Here is a 17,668-nt window from a genome sequence, read left to right as displayed (position 1 = left end):
AAAAATCATTAGGCATGGCAACTTGTCATTTCAACTGTTGTATTTAAGACAATCATATAGTAAACTGTACTTAAAGCATTGTTTCCCTCTCTGTAATTTTCATATACTAATTGTAAGTGAATGTCTCTTTTAATTATAAAGCATTGAAGTGCATGTCTGCACACTTGAAACAGAAGATGATGTGAAAGCCGCTACAAATGGAAGTTACTGGATAAAGCCAAAGCCTGTGCTTTTAGATTACAGCTATGGAGACAAATTTGTGAGGCAATGCTTTATTGACAGTCAGAAAAAAGAATGGGGACTCAGAAAGATGGGATAGACTGTAACCCCAGACCTAAACATCAGTTTTTATGGGGCTGTAACAAGCAAATTAGTTATTATGAGTCAGTTTTCCCTATCTACAAGACAGACCTAAAATTAGATACCTGCTTTAGGGAAGAGTAAGAGGATTAAAGGAGTAAAGTTTCATGAGGGGCTTTGAAAAGGCTATAGGAATAATAAAAACATTCTGTGCTGAAATTAACAAACATTTTTAAATTGAGGAAGAATGGGGAAAAACCACAAAAAACGTCCCAGTATTTCCAATCAGTATTTCCTTTCAGTTTCTCTTCAGTTGTTTGTGCCATGATTTGCTGTCAGTATCCAGAAAGTAGAAAAGATTGTAAAATGCTTAAGTTCATTACATAGCTCATGAACGTTTTTTCTTTTTTGTTTTTAATGTAAACTATTCATTTTAGATCCATAGATTGGCATAGTTCACTTGGTTTCCACTGGCATTGCTTGTGCTACGTGAGTTTATATCGGAGGGAATGTGTTCCCTAATAAAGTGTGGTTAGCATCTTCCATTATATCTTGTTAGCATCTTCTATTATATCTTGTTATTTAGGCTTAAATTACCTGAAGCTTCTTAGTAGCTGGTGATTTCTGGGCTAATCTGGAGACATCTGAACTTGTGGAGCTTTGACAGTCTGGCCATTTCTGCTTGAAGTCTCATCATCAATGGCAAATGCCATTTCCGCGTTGTATATTTTCAGTGCTCGGCTATGGTTGTCAGTAACTCTGATAAATCGCCTTGCATAAACTTACAACAGCCTGTAGATTTTGATGAGGACATCAGAGCTTTATGACCTTGAAGCTACATCTTCTCAACTGTGAAATAAGAAGCATCTGAAGGAGTACCTGGTGGTTCTGAAGAAAATACAGGCGGTCTCTCTGTGAACAGCAAGACAGAAACGAGAAAGGTGAGTCCTCTGTTTTGAGGCTGAAGAGGCAAAATCTTTGTTTTGCAGAAGCTCTGCAACAGACATCCCTCCAGAGTTTCCTCAGTGCATCTTAAGAAAGGTGATTCAAGTTCTTTAATTTGATAGTACTATCATCTTGGATCAAAATCCTGAATGAAAATATCTCTGAATTTTGAGGAAGTTCAGGAGCTTGCTTTTCACACCTACTTTACAGCTATATCTAGTTTCCATAACTGTTCAAAATTAGTGTCTTTAATATATACTTCTTATAAAAGTGTCCACCTTGGTAGCAGGATACTGCCTTCCCATGTTGGTTGGTAGCTCAGTCTTCACTACATCGTAGAGATAATGCAATGCTTTACAAATTTATCAAAATGATCAGCCTATAATGTTGTCACTAAATGTATCTGTATTAGTCAGTGTAATAAGGCTGTAGCATGACTAAAGTAAATCTCACTTTGTGTTCTGCAGTATCAATTTTAAAAGAGAGTATGAGTTCTTTTTTTTCCTAGCTGTTACAAATGGCTCCATTGTCTGAGTTTTTAATTTTGTGCTCATGAACAGTAAATTGGTTTAATTTTCTATTTGGAAGGAAAGTCGTGGGGGGGTTGCTTTGTTGCTCTTTCTCTTTCCCTTTTAAAAACATGTCTGAGAGTTTGTGGCACATTTTTGGCAGGGTGCACCGTGAATAATTCTACCATGTGTCCAGGATTTTGACACAACTTTACCTCCTGGTTTGTGGCCATCTCCGAGACAAGGTCACCCAAATTCCAACATGCAAGGGGCAGTGCAATTTTCAGAGCAGGCATTATTGAGCTACCAGACTCTTTGCTTTGAATGAAGGGCACTCATCCCCATGCCTCACTTCCCTGTGATCTCTCTGTAGTTAACGTGGAGAGGATAAGCCTCTCCAAATCTCACTTTGCCTGAAAGGAATGTTAACTTTCTTGCAATATTTTTTTTTCTTCATCTCAAATGGTTCTTCATTTTTTACTTGTTTTGTGGTATACAGTGCTCTAGATGTTGAAAGTCACTGGGAGTGAATCTCCACACAGCAGCCAGAGTGTGAAGGAGGTGGACTAGGTGGCACTGGTGGGACTAGAGACATGGGTTTTGTTTCTAATCCTGCTGACACTTTGCCCGGTGAGCTCAGGCAAGTCACTTCTCACTGGCATCTCACTTCTCCCATCTGTAAAAATGGAGTGGACAGGATTTCCATCACTAGAAAACATTTTGGGATGCAGAGATGGAAATCCTAGGTAAAAGCTTTTATTGGGTGTTTGTTTATGGCTGGAAAGACAGCACTACCTGCACTGTGATGTACCAATGTGATTTCTCAAGGAGTGGAACGAAGGGGAAGCACTGGGATCCTCTGCATGTGGGATCCCTGTGGGCAGTGGGAGGCTGCTGGAGACCCTGCTGGTGGTGTCTCCATGCTACCTCTGCTGTGCCCTGACCTGGTGAGGAGGACTTGTGGAAGGTGGACCCCCACAGCACTCCTCTCAGGGAGTACAATTTCATCAGGGCTAGGGCTCAACCGGCTGTTTCAAATCGCAATGGGGTGAGTACCTCACCAGAAGGTTATAATACCAGTGCTAGGTCTGACCAAAAAGGGGAGGGTAAATACTTTTCCTAAATGCTCCATTTTTACTAAACAATAGACAACCAATTCCGCTTTGCTTCAAAGCTTTGCTGATTTTTTGTGGGCTTTCTCCTAAGAGGAAAGGATGTGTTTGGGTGAGGTTTTGTTTAATTTTTTCCAAATTGAAAATTACTATAGGAATCAAGTCGTACCATTTGTGAAGTAGTTTCACAGTGAAAATAGCCAGTCAGCACTGATTAATAGCATTGAGTCAGGTTCTTGTTTTTGCCTGCAGTAGAAACAATACTTACCATTGTGTGTCTCTAGGCTGAGCCCAGACTGAAAGACCTTTTTCAAACACTGGTCTTGATCATGCTCTCTGAAATCAGTAGACAGGCCATTTGTGTAATTAGACCTCAAGACAGCCGATGAAGAAACTGAGAAAGATGTGTGAAGGAGTTGGCTCACAGCTAGAGAAGCGCCTGGTATCTGCCTTCAAAAGACATGCTGCTTTCTCCAGTATATCCCAGACGAGCTCTGAAGGATATCCAGTGGTTCCCAGATTTTAGTAACTTTTTTTCTGAAGGGGCCCTCAATGTCTATATTGACTTGAAGCTAAACCACATTTCATGCTTTCTTGTTGGGAACGCCCGTTGTCAACAATGGGTCATTTTTACAGTCTAGACAATGCCGGTGTCATGATGAGAAACAAGCGCTTAGCTATGTGTGCGATGGTATATGCCATTGAGAAAAAGTACTTGGGTTTATTCCAGTAAATCTCTGATTCAAGGGATATTGCAGCAATGATTATTCCACATTTAGAAAAAATTATATGGGCTGCTCTGTTTTTGAAAACTTACACATTTTTTCCTCTATTAAATTGCTTCCTGGTGATGGAAATGTCTGAGATTTTTTTTCTACTGCATCTACTTTCCTTAGCTTGCACACCCCTGAGGTAATTAGTGTAGGTTAAAATTTACATAACTGACTTTGGGGTTTTGCAAATAGGAAAGATGGAAATTTATTCAAGGTGGTGAATAATTCATTTTAAAGCAAGTTTCCTGTTTTTTTTAATCATGTAGAAGATGTATTACAGACTCATAGAGGTTTTCTGAATAGGACCCTAAGCATTGAATTTTTGATATATTTTATTTCTTAGTGTAGGTAAAGAAATATTAACCATGACTCATTGCGCTTTTCCTGTTCAATAAGATTTGAATAAACTTAACAAATTTATTAGGTAGATGATAGAGCTTTTTAAAAATTATCATGACACACTGTGACAAATATTTTACTAGGATCCAGAAGAAATAGTTTTAAATCATATTCCCATTGCCACTTCAGAGGCAGAGAGATGGAAAACAGTACAGTTCATACAGAGAACCGCGATTCATATTTTCTTTTGAATATTCATTATTTAATTAAGATTAGGAAGATAAACAAGGGGATTGGATAGCTATGGGAGTCTAGTAATATAATCAATTTAAAAAATATATATATATCTCTACTTCTGGCTCAGCGTAAGTCTGGACTGGTAATGTCTGAATGGTGTTGTAATATTATGGTTACTTGATATTTTACCTGAAGTGAGTTTTCTGTTTCGTGTTATTTCTTAATCTAAGTGCCCACCTCAGAAAAATTGCTATCCCAGACATCACCAAGAGTTGGATCCAGGAGACAAATTATGAACCAAGCCCCCCTCCTGCCTTCTGAACTTTAGCTTTAACTGCTTCAGCCCAGCTTTAAACTCCTTCCCAACTGCCACCAAACCCTGGAAATGCCTGATGTCTTTCAGTTGGTAGTTTTTGTCATTAAACTTTGTCAGAGATTTTGAGTTCTGTTTCTGGGCACCCTCCCAAATGCCCCACCCATGGCAGACTGGCTCCTGCATCTCGCAGGGGTGATGAACATCCCTGCTCCTTCCTTGCTGCTGCTGGGACCGGTCCCCTACACCTGCGAGAGCATGTCCCCATGGGGCAGCCAGGGAGGAACAACCTGCCCTTTCTCTTGGCACGTTCCCTGGTGGCTGCAGTCCCCACCGGACTGCTGGAAGTGGCACAAGGGGGGTCCTATCGCCCTAACCAGAAAGCTGCCAGCTCTGCTGGAACAGAGCTGGGACCGGAGCCAGCTCCCAGCCCTTCCTGGGGAAAGCGGCGTAGGTGGTGATTCACTGGGCTGGGGAAAGAAAATCAGTGCCAGCGTTTGTGGGAGAGGGAGAGAAATGAGTCCCGGTCCCTGCTCCAGGGACTCCTAGTGAACTTCAGCCCAAAGCTGTCCAGGAGCAGGAGGGCTTGGTTCCTGCTAACCGAGGAGCAGTGGTGGAGGGAGCGTTGCCCATGACACAGCTGCCACGTGGAGAGCTGGAAGGTCTCACTTTGAGCTAGTTTGGTCATGTCACCTTTGTAATCGTATACGTGTGATGCTTGACCAGGGCCTGGAGGATTTATTGCATCTATCCGAGGTTCTCTGCTGGGACTACCAACAAATCATACTGTATTTTAAGGCAACCATGTTGTCTCTGCTTTAATTTTACAGGGTTTAAACAAATTATATTAAAAGCTACTCATGCAGAGTTTTGTAATATGTTTTTTGTACTCTGTTTTTATACTCTGATAATTTTCATTTTGGAAATAAGCAGGATGCTTTGCAAATAATTTTACCAATGCCTTAGTCTTCAACAGAGATTCCTAAGCTTCCTTGAAAACAGACAGATATTTGTGAAAAAATCTAGAGATTTGGAAGAAAGGAGAGATTTCAACAGCCAGATATGGACCCTCCAATGAGGAATTTTCTCCATTGACTATTACATTGTTTTCCTATCAAGATGTTTTTTGGCTTTGAGGCTTGATGAGAGTGGAAGGGGAATATAATTGTACACTGTTTAGATGACAGTATATGGTATAGAGTAGGAAGCCTCCTTGTATATTGGTAGTGTTGCACGCACATTTTATGATGATCTCAGGGACACCAGTAGGAAGCACAAGATATGCTCTTGAATATTCAGCGAGATCTCTGAACAGTGTTGGTCAGGAAAAATAATTTTGTTTTCCTGAGTCTACAACCTTCAGCAGGGTTATTGTTTTCAGGTTTTGTGCAGAGAACACAGTCCAAAAAGATGTGGATGCTGGCTTCTTGATGGACTGATTTTTTCAGCTTGTTATGCAAGAGTAAAATAACTTGAGGCCCTCCAGCTTTGTGCTGGAGAACTGCAGAACCATGGTGGGAGAGGACTGTTCACGCAAGTTAGCCTCTTATGCGTTGCAACATCCAAAAATGCCAGTCCCTCCTACCAAACATTTAAAAACTGCTGTGGTGATACAAGGCCTCAAGATCTGGAGCAGATTTAAAGTGGGGCAGGTTGTGGGCTCTCTGGTAGTCTATGACTAACTGTTTTGCATGTTATCTTTTGTTGTGAGTGTACAAACATGCTTATACGTGCATATACATATGTATGCATCTATGTGACTGTGTCAGATGTAGTAAAAATAAGGACTGTAGGGTACTACCATGCACAAATGTACATTGTAACAATCAAGCTTTTAAAACAAGATTAGAGCTCATTTTCCCTTGGAAATAATAGAGTAAACATATGGAAAAATATATGGAAAAAAGTTATGGAAAAAATAATGGAGTAAAGTAATGGTGGCTGAAATTCCTAATTGTTTCTGAAAACCTTCAACCAGAAGACCTAAGGCAAACCTTTGGAAAAATTGCAGATTTATGGCTTTTATTTCCATGTTCTTTCTGTCCATTCGGAAACAAAATGTAGTTTTTTTCTCCCCCCCCTCCTTTTTTTTTTCTTTTTGGCATGTGGGACTCACAGCACCACAAGGAAGTCTCTCACCACAAGAAACAAAAGTTGCGAGCCAGGATTCATGAACTCTTTCAAAGGTATGTCAGATAAGGGCTACTTTGTACTTCTATCTAATGTGCTTTCCTTCCAAAGGTCTTATGGTGCTTTACAGAGATTAACGAGTGGAACTTCTCCCAAACAAAGGACCTCAGGCCTAGAAAAATTAAGCCTGTGCTTTTGAAAGAGGCCTCTGTGTTGGATACCTCCATTTTCAGCTACCCAGCTTGGGCTGTAATTTTTAAGTGCTACACACAGTGCACTTCAAAAGGTGACCAAATGGCTTCTCCCAGCACCCTTCATCCCTGCCTCTGAATTACCCTTAGAGAGTGAAGGAAATATGAATTGAAGCCATGTTTTTGTGATCAAGCTATAGGTGACCTTCAGATAAATACATGCATCAAATTACCTGTAAATAAATGAAAGGAGGAAATAAATAACCCTCATGGATACAGCCAAGGAAGCTATGTTCTGCTGTGACAGCTGATGAGCATGCTGGTGAGCACAAAAGAGGCCTAACTTCACTGAATAAATTATTCTCTTGAATCTAATACCCAGCAAAAGGAGGGAAAGGAGAAAAATGATGCAACCCGAAAAGAGATCAAATGCGGTTATTTAAATGTTTGATGTTCAGTAATGAAAACTGTTTACCTTCATAATTGTGTATTAGCAGCTAATAAAGGCAATAGATACAGTAGTTTAAAAGTAATAAAATCAACAACAAAGTGTATTTAATTTTAAATTGAATTGCAAGCAAATGGTTGTCCTAATGAACCCCTGTGTCAATGCAGCTCTAACCAAATTAAGTGAAATAATTTCCATCATGAGAAACTAAATAAGTACAAAGTTCCAAACAGACCATTCTTCTTGAGGAGAGAAGTTAACTTCTCAGATGTTTCAGCTCTACAAGTTAGCTAGAGACATTCAAGAAGCATCTTCTGTTACTTCCATTTAGGACAACTGGACCCAAGTTGACTTGATTGCAGCTCAAGGATAAAACCTCAAGGGTGGTTGACCCTGTGCTTCTTGTATTCAGTCCTTAGCACTAACATTTTGTCCTTAGTTCTCATCGGTCCTGGCTTGGGCAAAATTCCCATGTATGTCTTTGGGACTAGCATCTACACAGACCTTCCAACTGATTTAGCTATTGCCTGGGCATTTGCATGACACAGTTCTACTGGTAGAGGAATCTGGAAAACAGCTTAGCTATGCACCAGTGGTAATTTTACTGCTGTAAATGTGTAGATATGTTTCTTAAAAAAAAAAAAAAAAAAGCATAGGCAAGGTCTGAGTAGAAACTGATTTGTAGTAATGTGCCGGGAACTTGGAGACAGACTGGGATGTTTAACATGATTTGCAGAGCCTCTGTAAATAGTTTTCTTGACAAAGAACCATGTTAATTGTACAAATGTGGAGGCTTCTCACATTATCACCTAGAATGCAAAGGAGGAAAAAGGAATTAAGACACTGGAATTGAATTTTCCAAAAGCAAGTCTGAAAATACTGAAGGAATGCTTCAGAAGTGCAGTCCAAGGAAATGTTGGTTTTGATTCTTCTTTTTTTTTTTTTAATGAACACCAAATTTTAGCATTTGCTTTTGTGGCTAAAAACTTAACTGAATACATGGCTTGGCAACATAAGAGAGTCTGTCCTCTGACTGCCTGCATTGTAGATGCCCAAGCTAATCCTGAATTGCAACTGTACCTGATGCAGTGATTTCTCTTTGGTGTATGACTCCTCTCAATACATTGCAGGCAGCTCCCTTGACCTGGGCTGGCCTTTGGCCCTGAGCAGCCTGCTCAGCCTCCAGCTCCTGAGAGTTGCCCTGTCTTTCTCTGTGCTCTGCTACCTGACCCAGCTCCACCTGCAAGTGTGGCTGGAGCATCACCAGTGCTGGCGCAGCTGACCGACCCTCCCCAGCCTTTTAAAGCAGGTTGTGGAAGCAAGAGCTGAAGCGTTTTGAAGCCAGCAGAACGTCTACAGATGTTTTTACTTCAGGCCATTTCTATTTAGATACTGGTGCTGAGCAGAGACAGAGGAATTGCTCACGGTTCTGTGTCTGTTGAAAGATGGGATGGGATTCCAAAGCATACAGCTTTATAATGCTTATTGTAAATGGCTTAGTTTTGCATTTGCTCCTGCTGTGCTCTAGGAACAAGGCTTTCTCCATAGGGTACTGTGCCTTTTGTGTATCCTGTGTACTAAGGGCAGTGCTGGGGTATCCAGTGTAAGGCTGTTCTTATGCTATTTGCTGGAATTCTGTGTTGCTACAGGGACCTCTCTTTAAAACAAAAAATCTTTGAGTTGACATGATTACCCCCAAAATTACTTTAACTACACAAGAATTTAACATATGAATGCCAAGGAAGGTTTAATGGTTCACATACAGCTGAAAATTTGTGTGTGTATATATATGTATATATGATATATAACTTTTATATATAGTTTTTGGTATATATAAAATAAGATCTTTTAGAAGATTTATAAATGATGTAAGATTTATACATATATTCATAAATGTTTTTTTTTTAAATGGTAAGGTTTATATATATAAAATGAGATTTTTTTCAGTGGTTTAAAGCAACCCAATCCCCAAGGAACCAGTGGTTTCCAAAAACCTATTCCAGTTTATTGAAGCTGTCAATTGATCCTGAAAGTGTTGACAGAAGCAATGACTTCTTACTTTAATATTCTTAACCTAGAACCTGAGCCCCAACACCAGACAGAGCTGATCATACATGGGCAGTGAAACTTTAGGTTCCTTATGTCTACCTGTGGCACAGACTGACAAATATTGGTTGTTTTACTGGGGCTGTGACTGCATTTTTTGTATTCCGCTTTTTGAAGCCTAGTCATTTGTCTGCTTAGCACACTTGTTTCTCCTGGGTCCCCTGCAAGGCTTATGATATATTCAAGGAGAACATCAAACCTCAATGTATTTCCAATGGCAAGTGCTTTCCGTATCTGCATGGTAGTTCATTTCTTTTCAGTTCTTCTTCCCTGTTCCCTTTCTCACTGCTACAGAGAGGGATGTCAGCTGTTGAAAGCAGAGGAGAATGAATGTGAAGAAGAAATGGTAGCCAGCTTTGGTAACCTTGCAGGTGTGACTACTGGATTAAATGGAGCAGCAGGACCTTGTGGGAAGGTGAGGTTCTCCTTGAGTGCTCTTTTCCCTGATGTGAACAGCTAAATGACTAGATCAATTGCACTGCATTATTATTTCTTTTTTTTTCTTTTCATAGTTTAAGAGGATAGAATTTAGCAGGTTTCAAAATATGCTTTCCAGCAGAAGTAACCATATGCTTAAAGAGAATGTCTAAAGCTATTAATGATGAATCATTTGGGCATGGCGAGAGTTCTTCAAAACAGTTTGTCAGCGCTGGCCAAGCAAAGTCTTTCAGCAGGAGATGAGACAGCTATGCCACCATGCAAATGAGACAGACTTGAAATATGATGAATCTTCTATCTCCTTTTCCTACTCGACTGACACTCGCTTTGAGGAAGGTTGTAAATGCAAGAGAGATTGTGGTATAATTCCTCAGACTGGCGTTTCTGCCCCCCAGTCACTATTCGATTATCTTCCAAATTGCTGTGTTTCAGAGAGATAAAGATTTTTTATGGCTTGCTGACTTGAAACAACCAGAAGAGCCAGAAAAGAGATGGCTAACCGGCCATGCATAGTAATTCCATTGGTAAATGACAAAATCTTTGTTTGTATGACATTTCCAAAATTACTACAGAAGATGAATCTAAAATACAAAATGTCACATTTGGCATGCAAAACTATCACAATATATTTCAGTATAAAATTCATAGAGGCGTTTAATTTAGAATGTGTTTAATAACGAAGTCTGCCTGCATCAGTAATCCTGCCTTGAGGTTTAAAAGGATTGTCTTATTTATTCACATAATGTTAATTTTTTTATATATGATTCAGAAACCAAAAATATTAAGGTTAAATCTTCATTGTTAATTAAGATTTTCTAATTAAGCTGAAAATAATTGTCATTCAGATTAGTTGTTAAGTATGGTTTGTGTTGAGAAACAAAAGAAGTTTAGCAAATTCAACTGTTTATTTAACTGCTTAATTTAATTCTAGAAGCTTTCTATCTATATGGAAATATGCTATCATCTCTTCCAAAATAAATCCAAGACAGGATTAAAGAAGAGATTATTAGCTACTGTAGGCTTAAAATGTGAGACTACTAAACCTAGTAGTCAAGGTAGCCATTTGATTCTGAAGCGTGGCATGGGTTCTTGTATCACATTGCATTAAAAGAAGACGACCTAGCACTAGTGTTTTCTCAAAATAATGGAAGAAATTGATTCCTTGGGGAAAAAAAAAATCATTGCTGATTTGAAGCACTAAATAATTAATTATTGCAGAAGCAATTTTATCCATTGAAGTCAACACTGGAGCCAAACTGGGACTCCCTGTTATGTGCCTGACCCAGCAGATTGCATTTGGGCAGCACTGAAGTATCCGCTGGCATAGTGGCATGGACCCTACACCTTACGGCAAGACTTGTAAGGATCCTACTGCTGTGTCTGTCCCCTCTGCCAACCTCCACCCTATAAGCTGAGTGTACAAGGAAAGCACTAGAAAGACATTTCTGATACGTAGCACAGCATTTATTCCATCCTAAACATTCTGTAACTCAGACTACACCTTGTCAACAGCAAGCAGCAGATGTTTCCTTTTGTCTGGACTTGGAAAAAAGGTGCCTGTAGGGATCTGTTATTAAACTCTACACGTGTTGCACTTTCATTACTATTTTTAAGAGAATCTGATTATATGATAATAAGAAGGTGAAAGGATAGTCTGCATATTACACACCACTAATAGCTTTGGCAAGGCTAATAATTAGGAGAAAAACATGGCCTGCCCTGTCTTTCACTCTGTGCCTGCAGCCTGCTCATCACATCACATATTGTGCCTGTCTTGCAAAGCATACTATATTTTTGAAGGTGTTGTTTTCCAGTTAATTCTGCCTTATTATTGCAGACTGACAGCTTCTGGTGTCGTACTTCAACAGCTCCACCTTCCCCCAAGGATGCCGAACATTTTATTAGTAGTATTTGTACTATTTTTTTATCTGTCATCTCTACGACTCTTGGCCTCCCTAATTGTAGATTGTTGGTTAGCAATAGGTAATTGCAGGCTGAACAAGAAGCATGTTGTCTGCTTTTCGGTAGTTATTTTCTTGAAGAAATTTGTTCTTGCTAATTGTATGGTTAAAGTCGGCTCAATCCAGGTCAGTAACTCAGAGCCTTCTCCCTAGGTTGACTGCTCCAAGATACCGCAGCAGATAGAAATTCATGTCAAATGCCTGAGGGGAGTCAAAGATAAGGTCCCTAAAGGCCACTACACCCTCAAAGTTTCTGTTCTCAGCCGCTTAGGTGGTGGCTTGCTGGAGTGGCCCAAACTGAAGGAGCAGCCTCGGGCCAGGACAACGCTGCCTGTTAGTCATGATGGAAACTTCTACAACACTGAAATCTACTTCGGACAAAGTATACAGACAGTAAGCAACCTTCTTAAATAAGCTGTCTTTGCTTTGAAAGTTAAAACACATCCACTCTTTCTCCTTCAGGCTTATATATTTAATGCATTCCATCATGTTCATAATTTATTTAATAATTTAAGGTGCAATTTAGGAAGGTGCAATTTTTTTTCCCCTAGGTTAACCCTCATCACTCACTCTAAAACTGCCAAAAATACACTACATCATATAGTGTTGTCAGCTAATTTTATATTTTACTTTTATTCTCTCTTGTCTATGCAGCTTGTCAGCTATGTAATTTGATTTCTGTAAAGTAGCTTTAGAATAATAAATGAACAAGTGGGTGTATATAAACACATGAATGCCCAAATCCTTCTGTGAGTTTTTAGCTCCATTGACCCCCATTTGCCAAAAAAACAGCATTTGGATTATTTTGGAAGCAGCCCAAACACTTGAGGCTCTATTCTGTCTTTTGCGACTGAGGCACACATATTTTCCTGCCTAAGCATGCTGTGCATGGCAGGATTGTTGTGTGTCAGTTGCTCACTGTTGTAGCTAATGCCTAGTGCTGGTTGAAACATTGGTCTCAGATAAACTCTCTGGCATGTGAAAGCTTCTTTACGGTTTGAAAAGCAACCCCCATCTCTCTCACTGTGGATGTTTTTGTGTGTTATGAGGCATTCATAGAATGAGGAGGAGAGTTTTTTCCGTTTTCAGTTGTTTATTTTGCAGTATAACCTGAATGGTAGATTTCCTCCTCCTCCCCTTCCATTGGGCGAAGTGTTGTGTAGATACAGAACAGAGAGTCCCTATCCCAAAGAGCTTTCAGATAAAGCAACTTTTATGTATGGCACTGATGCTTTTAGTTACTTGTGGATAAGTCATTTCAGCTGTTGGGTTTGTGATACGTAAAGTGCTGCTAAGTTGCATTTTCTGCTTTTTAATTGTTTATCATCTATAATGGAACAGTGTCTGTAAATACCACTGTTGGTATGAAAAGAATCACACATATAGAGAGGGAAATTGTGAATGTGACTGTCACATGATGTTAAAACAAATACATGTATCTGTCAGAGAAATCACTGAGCTGGGATTCCTCCCTAGGCAGGACGCATGCATCCTGCTTACTGCCTCGAAGACGAAGTACTGTCTTCTCAGGCTTCATTGAAAGGAGAAGGCTACAGGCAGTGCGACTGAACGACTCCGGCATGCCCTGCCTTTTGTTTTCAGCATCATGTTTCTCCTGGGTCTTGCCTGCTGCTTTTGCTGGTACCTGGGGAATGTCCCCTGTTCCAAAATGCATATTTCTGTTCTCAGTACTAAGCAAGAGCTAGTTCAGATTGACCTGTCTTTTGTCCAGCTGCTCCTCAATGCAAAGGAACTCCTGACGTAGATTTGTGAGGAGTGTGTGAAAAGTCCACATACTTGTCTTTCTGTTAGTCTCTACTGGGTTGTGCGGACACCTCAGTAACTGCTTAGAGGTGGCCATTATGCTTCATGCAAAGGTCTGAGAGAAATGCTTGGTAGTTTTACCATTTTTCCAGAGTTTGCTTTAAAGTCCTCTTTGAGTCTCACAGAGGACATTTAACTAGCATCTTCACTAAACTTCATTTTTAGTCTAGTGAACCAGGGTGCAGGTCTCAGCAAGTCCACTTAAAATGCAGGACCAGGAGGAGAAGCTGGATTAAATGACCTGGTGATTCGCTGTCTTCTTTACTATATAACAGACAGCAAAAGCTTAATGTCACAATTTTAGAGAACCTCCACTCCCAGCTCATTTTGAAGATGTCGTTGTTGTACCCTGGATGATTCTACCTTTCTGTTCTTTCACCTTGGTATTGGCGCATAACCTTAAGGTATGTTTCAAAAGAAACCCTTAGGATCTGTGCTGACATGAGGCAAATTTTGGGCTTCAGAGGGTTAGCATCTACTGCAAAACTTAGCGTAAGTAGTGAGGTCTTAGTGGTGAGCTCCAGATGAGCATCTGGGTTTGAACACAATCTTATATACAGCACTACTGCCCTGGGATATATTACAGGGGGGAAAATACAAGTGTTCACAAATGAAGAATAAGCTTTTGTTTTCATTGGCCAGAATAATGATAGGAGTTCAGTTCATGGTGAAAATGAAGACATGCATGCTTGATATTGAAGGAAAGCTTGGTTTTAACTAATATATTAGAGAAATTGTTCCAGAACACTACATTCTTCCAAAAATAATAACCCTGTCATGTCGGCAAAGTTGGTGTCAGCATGGGTTACCTGCTGCGTACAGAAAGTGCTGGTCATGTAAGTTAGATCTGCCTCAGGGCTAGTCTGACTTGCGCACCCGACCTTTCAAAAATGTTTTTTGTTCATTAATCAATGTTCTTTGCTCCAGCTTGCCAGCTTCCCTCCTTTCCCCTCCTTCACTGTCCTCCTTTTTAGTTTGTCAACCTACCTCCCCCAATAACCTCTGACTACATATTAGACAGTGGCTCCTAATAGCTCCAGTTGAATTTTATTTGGCTTTCAGTAAGGCCAGGCAGTCACACGAGTAATTTTTTTTCCTTACATTATGCTGGACAAAACACGTGTGAATGCTTTGGATTGGGATAAAATGCAATTGCTGTTTCAAATGACTCTTTACAATTTTAGGAATAGCAACTAACAGCATGATCTGAAGGGGACTTGTTTTAGACCCAGCATTTCAAGGACATTTCATATATTTAGTTTATGCAAGGGGACTTTAGACTTAGATGGGTTAATGCTGTCTGGTTTAGGTGAAGCAAGAGCTATTTTGAAGCTTCACCTACATTATAACACAAACTGAACGTGAACTCAATCTGAGATTCGAAAAATGCAGTAGGTTAACTCTGGCGGTAAAGAAGCTTTGTTCTTAAACTTTTGATATAATCTTGCACTGCCTGATTTTTCTCAGGTCTGGAATGAAAGTTGAGTAAGGCGATAGGAAAAGGAGGATAGGAAAGGAGATGAGATGTTTACTGTGCATCTAGTAAGGCAGTTACTGCAATTAGACTGTCCTTGGCAGTGCCTGCACAGGTGTGACTGCATCATCTTTACACTAGACCAAGGATTTTACTAGTATAATTTCCTTATTGCTGTCTCATGGTGTCTAAGATCCTACTATAGATAAGACCCAAGTAGTCAGTAAACATTTTTTGCTCACAGTGTATTTAAAGTAGTGTCTGATTACTCCATAGGATCCATGTCCCAGTGTTAGCAAGTCCAGAATGCATTTTTCAGCTTAATGATGACTTGAAGAGCACAAATGAGTTGCGGTGTGTGAAAATTTAATTTTGCTCAGAAAAAGAGGTTGGGGTTTTTTTGTCAGCTTTTCTTAAGTTAGTCCAGTAAACATTAAAATAGTTGTATAAAACAATTACAACAATAAGAACACATTCTCACTTTTCGGAGTCAAAATATTCATTGGCTTCAATGGAATAAAAATCGGAGTGTGGCTAAAATGCTTCTCTTCTTTAAAAAAAATGTTTTCAGCTATAATTTCAATTATCAGGACCAAAATATTTTGTTGTATATCGCAAGTTTCACCTAGTAAGAGAAGGGACCTTTAAGGAAGATGTTCCTATTTCGAGTATTTGCAATCAATTATAAACATTTCTGGAACACTTTTGCAGAAAAAATATTGCCTGTTAGGAAGTGAGTTTTTGTTCAGAAGGGGAAGTTCAGATAGGAAATTTTCAGCTATTGTGAAGAGCACTATATAAGCCAATGAGTGACTTGCAGCCAATAAGCCTGCAAGTGACATTTAAAAAACATTCATTAAGCCGTCCAGTCACCTGGGATGTCAGTCCAGCACTGCTGAGGAGAAGCAGGGACAATCGAGTCAGTGTTGGGCTCCCCAAGCTGCTTTCTAACTCTGGTCCCGCTGCACCCATTTGGCATTGGTCCTTATTCTGTGCCAGCCTTCCAAAATCGGCTCTTCAGCCAAAAAAATGTGAGCTCCAGAAGTACGTGAGCACTAGTGCTATGCATTTTCCCCAATGTACCTGGAACTCGGGATAGCACTAAATCAGTTCACATGCATATAAAGCCACAGTTGCTGACAGAACAGTTCACAGATCTGTAGATTTTTAAAGAGTATATCAACCGGTTAATATTTATGTATCAGTGTGGCGAGGTACTAGCAATATTATAATAGTAGCTGGGTACCATTTTGTTTTACTTGAGGGAAATTCAATATGAATAAAACAGCAACTTTTCAAACATGACATTTAATCCACGCATGTAAATCATACCAGGAGATCTATTATTCATTATTAAAAGGGCACCATATTTTTATTACACTGAAAATGAAACACAAATGCTGTGAAAAATTTAGTGCCTTTTCCTGAAGTTTCAGGACACTTATCATGCAGTCACCTAGCAGGGGCTGACACTCATTTTAAAATATAGCTACAAAATTAATAAATTTGAACTCTTTTGCTTGGAAAAAGAGGATGTTCTATTTCACTGAATGAGGTGGATTTATTTTTTATTTAAGGCTTCCTAAATACTTAAGATGGCAAAGTACTTTGGTAATGTTCACTTTCGGAGTTAGATATATAACGAATAAAGTTCATATCTTTGTTGTTATTAGTCATTTCCAGCATTTTCTTCCCTGAAGTGCATTTTGAAAACTACATATATCAGAAAATGATTAGCATGACCTAAGGTATTAATTCTTAAAATATGATGAAACAAACAGTTTCAAGGACCTTATTTTCTGTATGTCAGCAGCTGTCTAAGGACTGTGGTGCTTTTAGTAATTACAAAACAAGGTGTCATTAGGAAAAGTAGAGCACAAACTTTTTTTTCTCCCCCACTTATTTTATTCTTGAGCAAAACGCTGGCACAGATGAAGAACATTTAGCTCTAGGACACTTTATAGGACATAAAATAGGAGTTTGATACACTATGAAAAAAGATAGGAAGTAATAATGCTTGGCAGTGCCAGAGGACTTTCAAAATGAGAGCCACTTAAATTTTCCCTGGATGCAATTATTTGTAGTTGGGATGATAAGGTGCTACGTGAACCTTTTGGTAAATGCAAGAACTAATCTTAGACAGACGCTTGTATTTATTTGAAGACTGCAGGTTTGATGTTTTTTTCACACAGCAGGAACACATACTTGTTACTGCTTCTATTTTGTTTATCTGAGTTTGTTTGGGGTTTTGGTCTTCAATTGCTATTTGCTAAATGTCTTTTTGCAACAGCTCCTCAAAATGCATGTTTTCAGAGCAATTCTGTTCCGGATGTGTCAAACCCCTGTGCTGTCCCGAGGACAGACCTCTGCGGCATGCTGCGAGCAGCCCTCGGACTGGGTGCTGCTTACACCAGGGAGCCAAGGGCCACACACTGCTCTGGCTGGCTGCTAGACCTTCAAGAGTGCTCTTCTCCCCAAACGGCCATGAGTCTTTCTCCTTGCTATGGGCCCAGCCGAAAGTGTCATGGGGATCTCCTTTGGCCCAGTGCTGTGCTGTGCACAGATCCT

At 39.7% G+C, this 17,668-nt stretch overlaps 1 protein-coding gene across 1 annotated transcript in view; it reads left to right on the top strand.

Moving 5' to 3' along the window:
- LOC140647234 (uncharacterized) overlaps window positions 1-17,668 on the top strand; it is a gene marked incomplete at its 5' end in the record, with an annotated part of 149,875 nt that overhangs the window by 28,399 nt on the left and 103,808 nt on the right. Inside the window, one exon of the mRNA XM_072851597.1 lies at window positions 11,956-12,195. Within this exon, the coding sequence (XP_072707698.1) occupies window positions 11,956-12,195 (240 nt within the window). The remainder of the gene's footprint in view (window positions 1-11,955; window positions 12,196-17,668) is intronic.

This window comes from Ciconia boyciana, chromosome 2 (assembly GCF_034638445.1).
Source record: "Ciconia boyciana chromosome 2, ASM3463844v1, whole genome shotgun sequence".
NCBI lineage: Eukaryota > Metazoa > Chordata > Aves > Ciconiiformes > Ciconiidae > Ciconia > Ciconia boyciana.
This window is presented reverse-complemented; position numbering and strand designations above follow the sequence as displayed.